This window comes from Glandiceps talaboti, chromosome 17 (genome assembly GCF_964340395.1).
Source record: "Glandiceps talaboti chromosome 17, keGlaTala1.1, whole genome shotgun sequence".
NCBI classification, from domain to species: domain Eukaryota; kingdom Metazoa; phylum Hemichordata; class Enteropneusta; family Spengelidae; genus Glandiceps; species Glandiceps talaboti.
In genome coordinates, this window is record NC_135565.1 from 845,463 (window position 1) to 864,504 (window position 19,042).

A 19,042-nucleotide genomic window follows, 5' to 3' on the forward strand; every position below is an offset into this window, starting at 1 on the left:
GGTTAATAACTTCTGCCATGTTGAAATTCGATTTTGCTAGCGAAAAATTACGATCACTCATCATTTGGATTGTACTTGAAAACCGTTCACTTCCATGTGTTCAAAATGGCGGACTAGATAAACACTTGGCTAATACAAATGTACACATGTGTGGAACTAGTTATGGCAGGAAGTTTTGCAACAATACATGTAGCTGCCGTTGAATGGTATTATGGCAGAGTATGTGAATGAACTTTGGCGTTCCTCCTATAGTGGGAATCGGTGAGCACCCTAGAGTGTTCCACTATATCGGGAATCAGTGGTGAAAGTGTTAAGCTCCACTCAGCCTTCGCTTACAGCGGAACTTAAAGTATAATATAGACGTAAACAAAACAAAACAAATAGTATTATTTAATTACCCAAGTCATCTTTGTCATCCTTCAAAGCTTGGTTTTCATACTCAGTTTCGGATTCATTGTCAGTGACATTGTAGTCATGTGTACGTTCCCAGTCTTCAAACACAGACACACTAGTACGATAACCTTCATTGCGACCTGGAAAAAACAAATCATTATTAGAAGCTTGTGAGCTTTACAGGTGCTTTGAAACTGTCTCTACGAGTTATGTCTTTGATACATTTCGGTAGTGAGTTCAAGTGGTGAGTTGCTGTACCGATATATTCATTATTGTGTTTGCTTTGTTTCAGGTTAACTTTAGGATAGGAATGGTGAACTCTATCTAAATAACAGTCTACATGTACATTTGTATCCCCCCCCCCCCCCCCTTTGAATTATCCCAGTCAGTAGTAATAACTTAAATAAGTTGATATAAAGGCAAATTATAGAGAAAATGATTCGGATTTGGATTTAACCATGTGTTTCAGACAAACCTAAAATAAAATTGTACATTGTATTTTTAGGTAGTTTCAAAGGGTAGGATCACCTTTAAGGGAGTTGCACAGGCTAGGACGTCAGTTAAAATTCTCAATAAAAATATGTAAATTCCATTCAATAGACGTATTTATAAACATTTGAATAAGAATTAGCAAGGGGCAAACAGGAAATGTACAGGTAAATCGACCCCAAACTGTGACTAGAATTGACAGGTTTGTATTTTGCCCTCAACGATGACTCCTGTATCCAAGGCCCACGTCACGCAATGGCGACATTTTGTAAAAGGCTCAGATGATGTCAGCATGAACTAGTATTCAGACGCCTGCTGCCAATTTCACCTCAAAATCTCAGACGGAGGGTGAGTAAATATATGTAACGTTCAACCTTTGATTTAGATGTGTTTCTAACTTTCCTATGATATCCATGCGTACATGTGTATCACCGTCATTGACGTCACGTATTGTCGCCAAGTACTATAGTACTAGTAGCTACGTAGATAGCATTTTTCCCGGATAGTGCACTTCACGGTTCACCTATGCTGAGTAACTTATTGATTTCATACATGGACGAGAAAGTGGCCTAAACATTATTCTTTTCTTTCTTTTGACAGGATCAATCAGAAATGAAATAGACAGGCTAAGACAAGAAGAGGTACAAAAGGTCGACGGGTGCGGACAGTGCATTGAGTAGCTAGCTAGATACTGATGCCGTCCGGTACACGAGTAAACGATTCCCAACTTATCTGAATTACTATGTTTTCACAGGGACTTATCATTTCATAAATAAAATATAAATAAAAAATAAAATATTGTTTTGTGTATTTATAAGATAGTTTTGACTTTTGTTAATAAATCATTGATCATGTATAATACAACCAGACAATTGAGTTGATAAAATATTTGGATCCCATCCCATGTTGCATTCAGTTATGTGCTTTCTACTCTGTTGTAGTAGAAATGTCATGTTTGTTATTTCATTTTGAATTCCATACATTATTAGTGCAGCATACTTTTTCAACACTACAGTAAACTTACTCGTGATCTCATACGCTTGCTTGCTTGCTTGCCCAATGACTGGGAGAAGACCAAGAATGTTATAAAATTTACTGAAATTTATTATTGTACATAATTATTCTGGATATGGCTTCTTCTAGTGATGGTTTTACAAAAAAAAATATAAATGGACATCTAATAATAACCGATAGATGACATGAGTCTGTACGGAAAATCTACTGTAGACATTAATATTTCAATACATTGAAACATTCACAGAAGTACAATTTCTGACTTGTCATACACGCTTTCATTTTGTGGACATTCCACGAGAAAATTAGACACTACTGCTGCAACTGTTGACACATTGCAGGACGATTGAATATTAGAATGACAGGTCTAGTCAAATGAAAGTTGCATTTTCTCTGTAGTCCGTAGGGGTATCTTCGTTGAATGGTTGTGTACCCGCTGTTGCTTCTATTTCTTGTATAAACTGTCTGTAGGCGTCGCAGTATCCACACTTGGAGACCGGAGACCGTAGACGCGTAGTCGGCTGGCTGCGCTGTGTGGGTTACTGGGCAATGTCTAACCTCGAGGCCTTGCTCTAACCTAGTCGCCGTAACTCTGTCTTGCGACTCCACTCTTCCCTGGCCTTTATACCAGCGTCTGACATGGCCTTGTAACGAAGCTTGGCCTTTCTTTTTCCTATTTTTGGTTTCGGCATCTTCAAATTAGCCGTATTTCAGGCGATATGCGGCGATGACTGCATGGCTGATCAGCTGAGCAACCGAGGCTCCACACAGAGCATAGCTAACTACGAGCTAGAGCGTTGCGCAACACATGGTTTGTTGTTGTCTCCCTAGCTTTGTAATAATAAGTAAGCTTTACAGTACGACACGTATTACATGTATAGAGCGTCTCTACAGTAGTCTAAAGGTGGATATGAACCATATGACGATTACCATACATACTAGAGGGTCCAAAGAAAATAATTCACAGCCATGCTTCGAACTAGCGTTGATACATAAGGCGCGGAGGGTTTGTGAAATGCTGAAAAAACAGCATTTCTTCTGTTTTTCACTGTTTTGAGCTCATTTTCTTAATCATTGTATTTGCTTATTATACAAGCTAGAGAATTCTGGTTTCTTTTATCGGATAAATTAGGTCAAGGACAAGAAACTAGTTGTTATTGAATTTTCCAACAGTTGAACGGCCAGTGAACGGTGCTTCATTGTAAATGGGATACAAGTTTACAAAAATTGCAATTTTGACAGATGATAGCAACCAAATGGAATTAAATTTCAGCAAAGTTGGACCATACGAATTTGACATTTTCATTTCTGATCACAGTGGTGAAAAAAAACCCGAAACAAACAACAATTGCCTTGTAAAAATTGAAAAATATGACAAATATGACATATTAATATACACACGTATCAAATTTCATCATAACATAAACAAACAATATTTTAATGTTTTTGCTGATATGTTGAATATATAAAGAACAAACCGTGAAAATATGGAGTCAATACCTTCATTTTTAACAAAGTTATGACATTTTTACTAAGTAAAGAATGGGGATGAAAAACAGCCTGTGCAACAACCTTAATTGTTACATTGTTTTTGGGTAGCCTTAGGGTGGGTAATGGGTTCATCAAAAGTCCAACCTTATTTCCTTCATCTGATTGTTTGTTTTTGGCTAGCCTTAGAGGGTGGGTTATGGGATAATAAAAAGTCTTTCTCAAAATTATCATATAAATCTAATCGTTTATATATTTGACTTCCAATTATATCATACCTGTATAATATCCATAATGTCTTAGGTGATTTCGCATGAAACTCTCATATGGATTCTGAAATCAAACAGACAAAAATCATTATTGATAAAAATACCAGTACCGTAGCCTGCGGGGGGGCAGCTCCCCCCCCCCCCCCCCTGAGATTTTGGAAAAAAGAAAGAAAAAAAGCTACTTTTTGAATACATAGCAATGTTATTGAAATCGTTATTTACGTGACGATTCCTAGCATGCGCGATTTAAATGGATAGTTCACTATTAAAGTGACTGTACACTGACTCCTGGCTAATATGTATCTTATATCGCCTATTGTACGCTGGCTTAACTTTGAATAAAAATGTGTCCTGTTAAAAATTGTAACTTTTTGCAGCAAATTAAAAATTCTTTGTGTGGGAAAGTACATAAGAAGTGCGCACATGCACTGTGCATTTTCCACGATTAACAGTAGTCTTGAAAGTCTCCTTCATTTGAAGATAGCAAGTCGCAATTATAATGTCAGCGAGTGAAACTCAAAAAAAAAGACGGAAAAAGTCGTTCAACGTGAGGTCGCCTGCTATGCTGCATGTAGTCTATCAGCTAGCCCTCGGATGTTCTTCCGATAAAATACGACACACAGCCGAACAACGCTATCGAGGATGGAACATCCGAGGTCTAGCGAATGTCATCAGGATATAAATAACTGCCAATCAGAGAACCGTATTAGCGACAAGCACAAACAGAGGACAATAGCTAAATTTTCATGCATATTCATCTTAAGGAGGGGCTTGTAAAAATAACCACCAATGCGTTAACTAAAATGTGTGAATGACAACGTCTACACACTCATCAAACACAATTACCATAAACTGATAAGACATAGTAATGACATAAATGTGTTTGTCAACACCTGCATGCAGAGATTGAATATATTAAAGTATATATATGCATATATGGCCCAACCCACCGCTTATCGTAATCTCAATGGAATGTCCGGTCTGAAAATGACATTCGCTAGACTGTTCGGGCAGGCCCTCACATGCGAACTTCGTTCGCTTATAGTAACTTATAGCATCGAAAGAAAGCCCGAACGTCTAGCAGCAAGACTATGCTGCATGCAGTGACTCCGAAGATGCACTCGATCTCATTTACATCTTGTTCCTTATATTACAACATTTCATACTGATAAAACGGCAGATCTCTTTTTGGAATATTTGGTGGCCCTGAAAAACTATTAAACTAGGTACGCAGTTTAAGATCCACTATTTGAAGATATTTCTTTCAATAATTGTGTTCGACGTTGTCTTTGGTTAAAATGTTGTTTGATATAATTATCTCATTGCACACTGACACTAGCGTTATTCCGCAGTTCATTTTGAAGCGACAATTTGCTATGGAAAGAATGGTCCTGAATTTGTAAACAGAACTGTACCTTCGACATCAATCCAAACTTCAATTTCCATTATAATGATAATGACAAGGAGAATTCACTGAGTTCACCTTGGGTTCCGACATAAACGAGGCCATAACAGTTTTGGAAGTTGGGTAAAGAAAATGAATACAAAATGATTATTTTCAATTTTGTTGTGTTACTTATTTGAGAAAGCAACATTCATTTTGTTTACTTTGAATGTGACATCTTTTCGGCAACTACTTTGAAAGATACGACATTAGGCCAGAAAAAATGAAAAAGCTGTTCAACCTACCCATATTTTTTTTTTCTGGTGATGGGCAATATATCCTCATGCAGGCTTCACATTTTTTTTCAAAATTAAAGACATTTCTTTATATTTTCTGAATAGTTCATGTAACAATATACATTTGAGTTTATTCCAAATTATATAATATCTTATACAGTGGTTTACTTGGCTCTGATATTGCATACAAGCATGAATTGATGTGCACTAAAAAGAATTGAACAAAAGTTTACGACCATTGGGCCATCAAAAGTCTGAAAGTCTTGAAATGTTTTGCTCTTTATTCGGGATTTTTTGGAACCAAATTAAACTTCAGGAGATAGAAGTGATTTACCATGTGCACATCCGCATAATATCTTTCAGCTTTGCCACAACAAAATACACTTCCAGATAATATGTAATGCATAGCATAATTGTTTCAATTCTGGTATTTTATTATGTCTACATGTATGGTTTGATATGTTATGCTTCTAAATGGCCTCCTACACTGTCTTATTTTTTTTCACTTTTGGAGTTGTCTCCTTCCAATGCATCATTGTACCATATGATTTTATATCTCCACTGTAGTGTAGGTGACAGAAGGGGTGGCTAAAATAATGTTCGAGTTTCAATTGGTGGGGCTTAACATTTTTTGAGAAGAGAGGGTGAGAGGAACTACACCATTTGTTTAACCGTAAATTGTGTACATTTCCTAACTGTAGCTATGCAGACAAATTGCAAGAGATAGTATCAAGATGACTGAATAAGTTCTATCTCAACTCGACCTGAAATATTTTGCTATCATTAGATATGATTTGTTTTATCCTTGTCAAGCATTGTGAAAAAATGAAATCGACCTACTTACCCAATGTGATGGGTTAGGTAAGGTTACCCGTTGACCAGCATTTTTTATTTTTTCTGACCTTACATATGATATTTAATTGCGTATGCTAAAATATATATTATGCAAATTGCATGCAAATTTATGTAAATTACCATTTTTCTAAATTTTAAATGCATGGATGCACCAAGACAAAGTTCTGCCCCCCTTGGCAATTTGGTCAGGCTACAGCCCTGAATACCAATGGTGTCATTTAATGGTATGTATGATGTCATTGTGTCTGTATGTGCATGTCCATGTGTGTGTGAATGTGTGTGTGTCGGTATGTCTGCATATGTCTGTGTGTGTCCATGTGTATGTACAAAAAATGTGAGTGTATATGTATGTGTGAGTGTGTGCTTGTGCGTGTGTATGTGAGTGTGTATGTATGTATGTATGTATGTATGTATGTATGTATGTGTGTATGTATGTGTGAGTGTGTGCGTGTGTATGTGTGTATGTATGTATGTATGTATGTACATGTGTGAATGTGTACATGTACATGTATGTGTGTGTGTGAATGTGTGTATGTATGTATGTATGTAGGTGCGTATGTGTGAATGTGTGTGTGTATGTATGTACATATCTCATGTGTGTGTGTGTGTGTGTGTGTGTGAATGTGTGTATGTATGTATGTATGTATGTATGTATGTATGTATGTATGTATGTACATGTATCATCTAACCTGAAGACTACACTTTCATTTTGTTATTTTTGTTAACTATTATTACTCATTTATATATTTACTATACTAGTTTGTTTTAGCACCCAAACATTTATTGCAGAAAATCCAGTGAAGAAATGTAGTTTTCTTAACGGACGCAATAAAGATACTATTACTACTATTGTGTAGGTCTACTTGGAAGTTGTTCAGTACATGTCATTGTTTGTGTTCATATATCATCACATTTTTACTTTTCTTTGGTTTCGACAATTTACTTCAGTTTTACTTACCATTTCATATTCTAGGTTTTGATCTTGTCGGTATGGATTGCCCGGCATTTTGCTTTTCAATGTTTCTGTACATGTACGTGGAGCACCATAGACCCACTTTGGACCCTCTTTCACGACACCAGGTTCAACTTTCAACAGCTGATTTCACACGTAAAGCTTCGGTGACTACGTACACATATAAACACGGACATAACCGTACCAGATTTCAGTCACCGCAAAACAATGACAATATCTTAGTCTGTACTTCAATTAAACTCTAAATCTCCTTCGCTACACTACAACGTAACCCTGGCTACACAGCAAGTACGGTGTACGGTTTTTTTTTCAGTAGCTCAAACTGTAGCTGGTCACAACGCAATCGTTTCTGTATGGTGATATCCACTGTTATAGGGTGACACTGTGTTACTCCTTTATCGTCTTAAAATACTGTACATCAACACAAAATACCGTTCCGTTCCAAATAACAATCCAACGGAAACTTTGTTTCAGCCATCTCCATTTTTTGGATTGTTACCAGTTACTAACCTATACGAGAAGCCGCCATATTGAATTTCAACTCGAGGCTACTTGGAAACCTAACACAACAACAACAGGTATCCCACCCATTGAGGGCGTTTTCTGATGCTACACAAAAGACAGCAAAACTTAAATTGAAACTGACTTTCCCCGTGACTTACCTTATTCTTTACCCTGGGTTTTATCATTTTTCTTGTTTCCTTATATTGACGATCAAACAGTTTCCAATGTAACAATGTACGCCAGTCCTCCTTATCATCATACCGATCATTAATGTTAGTTTGTTTGTTTTTACTGAGGTTAATTGGTTTTAAAATAACACTAATAATCAATAAGTCACATCACATTGGAAGGTCATATGACTCTCTAAGTTACGAGATTCGTCTCATTGTTGAAATTGTTGGTAGATATTTCAAATAAAGCATGGTCACTTTTAACTTTCAAATGGGTTGTAAAAATATGATTTAAAGTTGAAATGTAAATGTAATATTAATTTAGGTTTTATTGTTATTGTGTCGTATCAAAAAATGTAATTGATTGCAACTCACTAACTTTCCCTTTCAATTTGCCAGATGAGTATAGATTTTTGACTAAAAAGACAAAAGGTTTATTGCTTAAATATAAGAAATCACAATAGGTGTATTGTCTGACAAAAGTGCCAAATGTTATGGTGTCCTGTCTGTACCCCCATTACAGTATCTGTATTGACTTGTTACTTTCAATTCTTAGACTAGTTTTTCCTGAGCAAAAATTCACTGAAACATTCCACTTTACCTGGTCTTCTTAAAAAAATTATTCTATTTCCATATCTATTGATATAGAAATAATAACTCTGGTTTGCGAGAATGATGTTACTATAGATACTTCTTTCGAGGGGAGACAATGTAGGTACTTTTTATACAACTAGTATAATTTGTTGGAATTTCAATTAAATTTAAATTAATACGTGTGTATTGAGTGCCATTTCTTGGATGATATGACTAGTATAGTACGTGTGTTAGTTGCCATTTCTTGAATGCTTTCTTTCAAACAAACTTCCTTTCACCTCAAACTGTACTTTTAGAATGGTGTACACAAATCTGTTAAAGCTGCACTAGCTGCTACTGGAAAGTGTTTGTTACGTATACCGTATTGCAGGTATAATAACTTACTACCGTATCGCAGGTATAATAACTTACTACCGTATCGCAGGTATAATAACTTACTACCGTATCGCAGGTATAATAACTTACTACCGTATCGTAGGTATAATAACTTACTACCGTATCGTAGGTATAATAACTTACTACCGTATCGTAGGTATAATAACTTACTATCGTATCGTAGGTATAATAACTTACTATCGTATCGTAGGTATAATAACTTACTATCGTATCGTAGGTATAATAACTTACTATCGTATCGTAGGTATAATAACTTACTATCGTATTGTAGGTATAATAACTTACTATCGTATCGTAGGTATAATAACTTACTATCGTATTGTAGGTATAATAACTTACTATCGTATCGTAGGTATAATAACTTACTATCGTATCGTAGGTATAATAACTTACTATCGTATCGTAGGTATAATAACTTACTACTGTATCGTAGGTATAATAACTTACTATCGTATCGCAAGCATAATAACTTACTATCGTATCGCAGGTATAATAACTTACTACCGTATTGTAGGTATAATAACTTACTACCGTATCGTAGGTATAATAACTTACTACCGTATCGTAGGTATAATAACTTACTATCGTATCGTAGGTATAATAACTTACTACCGTATTGTAGGTATAATAACTTACTACCGTATCGTAGGTATAATAACTTACTACCGTATCGTTGGTATAATAACTTACTATCGTATCGTAGGTATAATAACTTACTATCGTATCGTAGGTATAATAACTTACTATCGTATAGTAGGTATAATAACTTACTACCGCATCGCAGGTATAATAACTTACTACCGTATCGTAGGTATAATAACTTACTATCGTATCGTAGGTATAATAACTTACTATCGTATCGTAGGTATAATAACTTACTATCGTATCGTAGGTATAATAACTTACTACCGTATCGTTGGTATAATAACTTACTATCGTATCGTAGGTATAATAACTTACTACCGTACCCCAGGTATAATAACCTACTATCGTATCGCAGGTATAATAACTTACTACCGTATCGATGGTATAATAACTTACTATCGTATCGTAGGTATAATAACTTACTACCGTACCCCAGGTATAATAACTTACTACCGTACCCCAGGTATAATAACTTACTACCGTATCGATGGTATAATAACTTACTACCGTATCGATGGTATAATAACTTACTATCGTATCGTAGGTATAATAACTTACTACCGTACCCCAGGTATAATAACTTACTACCGTATCGTAGGTATAATAACTTACTATCGTATCGTAGGTATAATAACTTACTACCGTACCCCAGGTAAAATAACTTACTATCGTATCGCAGGTATAATAACTTACTACCGTACCCCAGGTATAATAACTTACTATCGTATCGCAGGTATAATAACTTACTACCGTATCGCAGGTATAATAACTTACTACCGTATCGTAGGTATAATAACTTACTACCGTATCGCAGGTATAATAACTTACTATCGTATCGTAGGTATAATAACTTACTATCGTATCGTAGGTATAATAACTTACTACTGTAACCCAGGTATAATAACTTACTATCGTATCGTAGGTATAATAACTTACTATCGTATCGTAGGTATAATAACTTACTACCGTAACCCAGGTATAATAACTTACTATCGTATCGTAGGTATAATAACTTACTATCGTATCGTAGGTATAATAACTTACTATCGTATTGTAGGTATAATAACTTACTATCGTATCGTAGGTATAATAACTTACTATCGTATTGTAGGTATAATAACTTACTACCGTATTGCAGGTATAATAACTTACTACCGTATCGTAGGTATAATAACTTACTACCGTATCGTAGGTATAATAACTTACTACCGTATCGCAGGTATAATAACTTACTACCGTATCGAAGGTATAATAACTTACTACCGTATCGTAGGTATAATAACTTACTATCGTATTGTAGGTATAATAACTTACTATCGTATCGTAGGTATAATAACTTACTATCGTATCGTAGGTATAATAACTTACTATCGTATCGTAGGTATAATAACTTACTATCGTATTGTAGGTATAATAACTTACTATCGTATCGTAGGTATAATAACTTACTATCGTATCGTAGGTATAATAACTTACTATCGTATCGTAGGTATAATAACTTACTACTGTATCGTAGGTATAATAACTTACTATCGTATCGCAAGCATAATAACTTACTATCGTATCGCAGGTATAATAACTTACTACCGTATCGTAGGTATAATAACTTACTACCGTATCGTTGGTATAATAACTTACTATCGTATCGTAGGTATAATAACTTACTATCGTATCGTAGGTATAATAACTTACTATCGTATAGTAGGTATAATAACTTACTACCGCATCGCAGGTATAATAACTTACTACCGTATCGTAGGTATAATAACTTACTATCGTATCGTAGGTATAATAACTTACTATCGTATCGTAGGTATAATAACTTACTATCGTATCGTAGGTATAATAACTTACTACCGTATCGTTGGTATAATAACTTACTATCGTATCGTAGGTATAATAACTTACTACCGTACCCCAGGTATAATAACCTACTATCGTATCGCAGGTATAATAACTTACTACCGTATCGATGGTATAATAACTTACTATCGTATCGTAGGTATAATAACTTACTACCGTACCCCAGGTATAATAACTTACTACCGTACCACAGGTATAATAACTTACTACCGTATCGATGGTATAATAACTTACTACCGTATCGATGGTATAATAACTTACTATCGTATCGTAGGTATAATAACTTACTACCGTACCCCAGGTATAATAACTTACTACCGTATCGTAGGTATAATAACTTACTATCGTATCGTAGGTATAATAACTTACTACCGTACCCCAGGTAAAATAACTTACTATCGTATCGCAGGTATAATAACTTACTACCGTACCCCAGGTATAATAACTTACTATCGTATCGCAGGTATAATAACTTACTACCGTATCGCAGGTATAATAACTTACTACCGTATCGTAGGTATAATAACTTACTACCGTATCGCAGGTATAATAACTTACTATCGTACCCCAGGTATAATAACTTACTACCGTACCCCAGGTATAATAACTTACTACCGTATCGATGGTATAATAACTTACTACCGTATCGATGGTATAATAACTTACTATCGTATCGTAGGTATAATAACTTACTACCGTACCCCAGGTATAATAACTTACTACCGTATCGTAGGTATAATAACTTACTATCGTATCGTAGGTATAATAACTTACTACCGTACCCCAGGTAAAATAACTTACTATCGTATCGCAGGTATAATAACTTACTACCGTACCCCAGGTATAATAACTTACTATCGTATCGCAGGTATAATAACTTACTACCGTATCGCAGGTATAATAACTTACTACCGTATCGTAGGTATAATAACTTACTACCGTATCGCAGGTATAATAACTTACTATCGTATCGTAGGTATAATAACTTACTATCGTATCGTAGGTATAATAACTTACTACTGTAACCCAGGTATAATAACTTACTATCGTATCGTAGGTATAATAACTTACTATCGTATCGTAGGTATAATAACTTACTACCGTAACCCAGGTATAATAACTTACTATCGTATCGTAGGTATAATAACTTACTATCGTATCGTAGGTATAATAACTTACTATCGTATCGTAGGTATAATAACTTACTACCGTAACCCAGGTATAATAACTTACTATCGTATCCCAGGTATAATAACTTACTATCGTATCGTAGGTATAATAACTTACTACCGTAACCCAGGTATAATAACTTACTATCGTATCGTAGGTATAATAACTTACTATCGTATCGTAGGTATAATAACTTACTACCGTAACCCAGGTATAATAACTTACTATCGTATCGTAGGTATAATAACTTACTATCGTATCGTTGGTATAATAACTTTAATATATACTAACAGATAAATTGTCTTTTTAAAATAAATAATTGACAAATTTTTAATGAATATATCTTCGGTTAATTGATAAAAAAAATGTCCTAGTTGCAGCTAGTGCAGGCTTAAATCTTAAAACACTGCGTATATGTATTCTTTGACTTGTAAAATCAATTGGAACATTAACACTACTAATTGTTCATTTATATGATAATTACTAAGTCATATCACATTTTCCACTTCCACTTGCTTTGACAGTTGATAAAGGTCAAATTGTATATAATTACGCCCTTTATTAAGTCAATACAAAACAAAAAGGAATGTTTTGAGTGCCCTCATTTTCCCTTCTCTAAAATATGACCCTCCCTCACTTTCCCTTTTCTAAAATATGACCCTCCCTCACTTTCCCTTCTCTAAAATATGACCCTCCCCCAGTTTCCCTTCTCTAAAATATGACCCTCCCTCACTTTCCCTTCTCTAAAATATGACCCTCCCTCAATTTCCCTTCTCTAAAATGTGACCCTCCATCAATTTCCCTTCTCTAAAATATAACCCTCCCTCAATTTCCCTTCTCTAATATGTGACCCTCCCTCACTTTCCCTTCTCTAAAATATGACCCTCCCTCACTTTCCCTTCTCTAAAATATGACCCTCCCTCACTTTCCCTTCTCTAGAATATGACCCTCCCTCACTTTCCCTTCTCTAAAATATGACCCTCCCTCACTTTCCCTTCTCTAAAATATGACCCTCCCTCACTTTCCCTTCTCTAAAATATGAACCTCCCTCAGTTTCCCTTCTCTAAAATATGACCCTTCCTCACTTTCCCTTCTCTAAAATATGACCCTCCCTCACTTTCCCTTCTCTAAAATATGAACCTCCCTCAGTTTCCCTTCTCTAAAATATGACCCTTCCTCACTTTCCCTTCTCTAAAATATGACCCTCCCTCACTTTCCCTTCTCTAAAATATGAACCTCCCTCAGTTTCCCTTCTCTAAAATATGACCCTTCCTCACTTTCCCTTCTCTAAAATATGACCCTCCCTCACTTTCCCTTCTCTAAAATATGACCCTCCCTCAATTTCCCTTCTCTAAAATGTGACCCTCCATCAATTTCCCATCTCTAAAATATAACCCTCCCTCAATTTCCCTTCTCTAAAATATGACCCTCCCCCACTTTCCCTTCTCTAAAATATGACCCTCCCTCACTTTCCCTTCTCTAAAATATGACCCTCCCTCACTTTCCCTTCTCTAAAATATGACCCTCCCTCACTTTCCCTTCTCTAGAATATGACCCTCCCTCACTTTCCCTTCTTTAAAATATGACCCTCCCTCACTTTCCCTTCTCTAAAATATGACCCTCCCTCACTTTCCCTTCTCTAAAATATGAACCTCCCTCAGTTTCCCTTCTCTAAAATATGACCCTGCCTCACTTTCCCTTCTCTAAAATATGACCCTCCTTCAATTTCCCTTCTCTAAAATATGACCCTCCCTCATTTTCCCTTCTCTAAAATATGACCCTCCCTCACTGTCCCTTCTCTAAAATATGACCCTCCCTCACTTTCCCTTCTCTAAAATATGACCCTCCCTCAATTTCCCTTCTCTAAAATATGACCCTCCCTCACTTTCCCTTCTCTAAAATAAGACCCTCCCTCAATTTCCCTTCTCTAAAATATGACCCTCCCTCACTTTCCCTTCTCTAAAATATGACCCTCCTCAATTTCCCTTCTCTAAAATATGACCCTCCCTCACTTTCCCTTCTCTAAAATATGACCCTCCCTCAATTTCCCTTCTCTAAAATATGACCCTCCCTCACTTTCCCTTCTCTAAAATATGAACCTCCCTCACTTTCCCTTCTCTAAAATATGACCCTCCCTCACTTTCCCTTCTCTAAAATATGACCCTCCCTCACTTTCCCTTCTCTAAAATATGACCCTCCCTCACTTTCCCTTCTCTAAAATATGACCCTCCCTCAATTTCCCTTCTCTAAAATATGACCCTCCCTCACTTTCACTTCTCTAAAATATGACCCTCCCTCACTTTCCCTTCTCTAAAATATGACCCTCCCTCACTTTCCCTTCTCTAAAATATGACCCTCCCTCACTTTCCCTTCTCTAAAATATGACCCTCCCTCACTTTCCCTTCTCTAAAATATGACCATCCCTCACTTTCCCTTCTCTAAAATATGACCCTCCCTCACTTTCCCTTCTCTAAAATATGACCCTCCCTCACTTTCCCTTCTCTAGAATATGACCCTCCCTCACTTTCCCTTCTTTAAAATATGACCCTCCCTCACTTTCCCTTCTCTAAAATATGACCCTCCCTCAATTTCCCTTCTCTAAAATGTGACCCTCCATCAATTTCCCTTCTCTAAAATATAACCCTCCCTCAATTTCCCTTCTCTAAAATATGACCCTCCCTCACTTTCCCTTCTCTAAAATATGACCCTCCCTCACTTTCCCTTCTCTAAAATATGACCCTCCCTCACTTTCCCTTCTCTAAAATATGACCCTCCCTCACTTTCCTTTCTCTAGAATATGACCCTCCCTCACTTTCCCTTCTTTAAAATATGACCCTCCCTCACTTTCCCTTCTCTAAAATATGACCCTCCCTCACTTTCCCTTCTCTAAAATATGAACCTCCCTCAGTTTCCCTTCTCTAAAATATGACCCTGCCTCACTTTCCCTTCTCTAAAATATGACCCTCCCTCACTTTCCCTTCTCTAAAATATGACCCTTCCTCACTTTCCCTTCTCTAAAATATGACCCTTCCTCACTTTCCCTTCTCTAAAATATGACCCTCCCTCACTTTCCCTTCTCTAAAATATGACCCTCCCTCAATTTCCCTTCTCTAAAATATGACCCTCCCTCATTTTCCCTTCTCTAAAATATGACCCTCCCTCACTGTCCCTTCTCTAAAATATGACCCTCCCTCACTTTCCCTTCTCTAAAATATGACCCTCCCTCAATTTCCCTTCTCTAAAATATGACCCTCCCTCACTTTCCCTTCTCTAAAATAAGACCCTCCCTCAATTTCCCTTCTCTAAAATATGACCCTCCCTCACTTTCCCTTCTCTAAAATATGACCCTCCCTCAATTTCCCTTCTCTAAAATATGACCCTCCCTCACTTTCCCTTCTCTAAAATATGACCCTCCCTCAATTTCCCTTCTCTAAAATATGACCCTCCCTCACTTTCCCTTCTCTAAAATATGAAACTCCCTCACTTTCCCTTCTCTAAAATATGACCCTCCCTCACTTTCCCTTCTCTAAAATATGACCCTCCCTCACTTTCCCTTCTCTAAAATATGACCCTCCCTCACTTTCCCTTCTCTAAAATATGACCCTCCCTCACTTTCCCTTCTCTAAAATATGACCCTCCCTCACTTTCCCTTCTCTAAAATATGACCCTCCCTCACTTTCCATTCTCTAAAATATGACCATCCCTCACTTTCCCTTCTCTAAAATATGACCCTCCCTCACTTTCCCTTCTCTAAAATATGACCCTCCCTCACTTTCCCTTCTCTAAAATATGACCATCCCTCACTTTCCCTTCTCTAAAATATGACCCTCCCTCACTTTCCCTTCTCTAAAATATGACCCTCCCTCACTTTCCCTTCTCTAGAATATGACCCTCCCTCACTTTCCCTTCTTTAAAATATGACCCTCCCTCACTTTCCCTTCTCTAAAATATGACCCTCCCTCACTTTCCCTTCTCTAAAATATGAACCTCCCTCAGTTTCCCTTCTCTAAAATATGACCCTTCCTCACTTTCCCTTCTCTAAAATATGACCCTCCCTCACTTTCCCTTCTCTAAAATATGACCCTCCCTCAATTTCCCTTCTCTAAAATATGACCCTCCCTCATTTTCCCTTCTCTAAAATATGACCCTCCCTCACTGTCCCTTCTCTAAAATATGACCCTCCCTCACTTTCCCTTCTCTAAAATATGACCATCCCTCACTTTCCCTTCTCTAAAATATGACCCTCCCTCACTTTCCCTTCTCTAAAATATGACCCTCCCTCACTTTCCCTTCTCTAGAATATGACCCTCCCTCACTTTCCCTTCTTTAAAATATGACCCTCCCTCACTTTCCCTTCTCTAAAATATGACCCTCCCTCAATTTCCCTTCTCTAAAATGTGACCCTCCATCAATTTCCCTTCTCTAAAATATAACCCTCCCTCAATTTCCCTTCTCTAAAATATGACCCTCCCTCACTTTCCCTTCTCTAAAATATGACCCTCCCTCACTTTCCCTTCTCTAAAATATGACCCTCCCTCACTTTCCCTTCTCTAAAATATGACCCTCCCTCACTTTCCTTTCTCTAGAATATGACCCTCCCTCACTTTCCCTTCTTTAAAATATGACCCTCCCTCACTTTCCCTTCTCTAAAATATGACCCTCCCTCACTTTCCCTTCTCTAAAATATGAACCTCCCTCAGTTTCCCTTCTCTAAAATATGACCCTGCCTCACTTTCCCTTCTCTAAAATATGACCCTCCCTCACTTTCCCTTCTCTAAAATATGACCCTTCCTCACTTTCCCTTCTCTAAAATATGACCCTTCCTCACTTTCCCTTCTCTAAAATATGACCCTCCCTCACTTTCCCTTCTCTAAAATATGACCCTCCCTCAATTTCCCTTCTCTAAAATATGACCCTCCCTCATTTTCCCTTCTCTAAAATATGACCCTCCCTCACTGTCCCTTCTCTAAAATATGACCCTCCCTCACTTTCCCTTCTCTAAAATATGACCCTCCCTCAATTTCCCTTCTCTAAAATATGACCCTCCCTCACTTTCCCTTCTCTAAAATAAGACCCTCCCTCAATTTCCCTTCTCTAAAATATGACCCTCCCTCACTTTCCCTTCTCTAAAATATGACCCTCCCTCAATTTCCCTTCTCTAAAATATGACCCTCCCTCACTTTCCCTTCTCTAAAATATGACCCTCCCTCAATTTCCCTTCTCTAAAATATGACCCTCCCTCACTTTCCCTTCTCTAAAATATGAACCTCCCTCACTTTCCCTTCTCTAAAATATGACCCTCCCTCACTTTCCCTTCTCTAAAATATGACCCTCCCTCAATTTCCCTTCTCTAAAATATGACCCTCCCTCACTTTCCCTTCTCTAAAATATGACCCTCCCTCAATTTCCCTTCTCTAAAATATGACCCTCCCTCACTTTCCCTTCTCTAAAATATGAACCTCCCTCACTTTCCCTTCTCTAAAATATGACCCTCCCTCACTTTCCCTTCTCTAAAATATGACCCTCCCTCACTTTCCCTTCTCTAAAATATGACCCTCCCTCACTTTCCCTTCTCTAAAATATGACCCTCCCTCACTTTCCCTTCTCTAAAATATGACCCTCCCTCACTTTCCCTTCTCTAAAATATGACCCTCCCTCACTTTCCCTTCTCTAAAATATGACCATCCCTCACTTTCCCTTCTCTAAAATATGACCCTCCCGCACTTTCCCTTCTCTAAAATATGACCCTCCCTCACTTTCCCTTCTCTAAAATATGACCATCCCTCACTTTCCCTTCTCTAAAATATGACCCTCCCTCACTTTCCCTTCTCTAAAATATGACCCTCCCTCACTTTCCCTTCTCTAGAATATGACCCTCCCTCACTTTCCCTTCTTTAAAATATGACCCTCCCTCACTTTCCCTTCTCTAAAATATGACCCTCCCTCACTTTCCCTTCTCTAAAATATGAACCTCCCTCAGTTTCCCTTCTCTAAAATATGACCCTTCCTCACTTTCCCTTCTCTAAAATATGACCCTCCCTCACTTTCCCTTCTCTAAAATATGACCCTCCCTCAATTTCCCTTCTCTAAAATATGACCCTCCCTCATTTTCCCTTCTCTAAAATATGACCCTCCCTCACTGTCCCTTCTCTAAAATATGACCCTCCCTCACTTTCCTTTCTCTAGAATATGACCCTCCCTCACTTTCCCTTCTTTAAAATATGACCCTCCCTCACTTTCCCTTCTCTAAAATATGACCCTCCCTCACTTTCCCTTCTCTAAAATATGAACCTCCCTCAGTTTCCCTTCTCTAAAATATGACCCTGCCTCACTTTCCCTTCTCTAAAATATGACCCTGCCTCACTTTCCCTTCTCTAAAATATAACCCTCCCTCACTTTCCCTTCTCTAAAATATGACCCTTCCTCACTTTCCCTTCTCTAAAATATGACCCTTCCTCACTTTCCCTTCTCTAAAATATGACCCTCCCTCACTTTCCCTTCTCTAAAATATGACCCTCCCTCAATTTCCCTTCTCTAAA

General features: G+C 37.2%; 1 protein-coding gene across 1 annotated transcript in view; it reads right to left on the reverse strand.

The window, feature by feature from the left end:
• LOC144448602 (cytosolic carboxypeptidase 2-like) overlaps window positions 1-7,689 on the reverse strand; it is a 211,183-nt gene extending 203,494 nt beyond the window's left edge. The window contains exons 1-3 of the mRNA XM_078138878.1: window positions 7,147-7,689; window positions 3,663-3,717; window positions 399-533 (exon numbers count right to left, since the gene is read on the reverse strand). Coding sequence (XP_077995004.1) covers window positions 399-533; window positions 3,663-3,717; window positions 7,147-7,194 — 238 coding nt within the window. The 5' untranslated portion in view covers window positions 7,195-7,689. The remainder of the gene's footprint in view (window positions 1-398; window positions 534-3,662; window positions 3,718-7,146) is intronic.
• Between the last annotated feature and the right edge of the window lie 11,353 nt (window positions 7,690-19,042).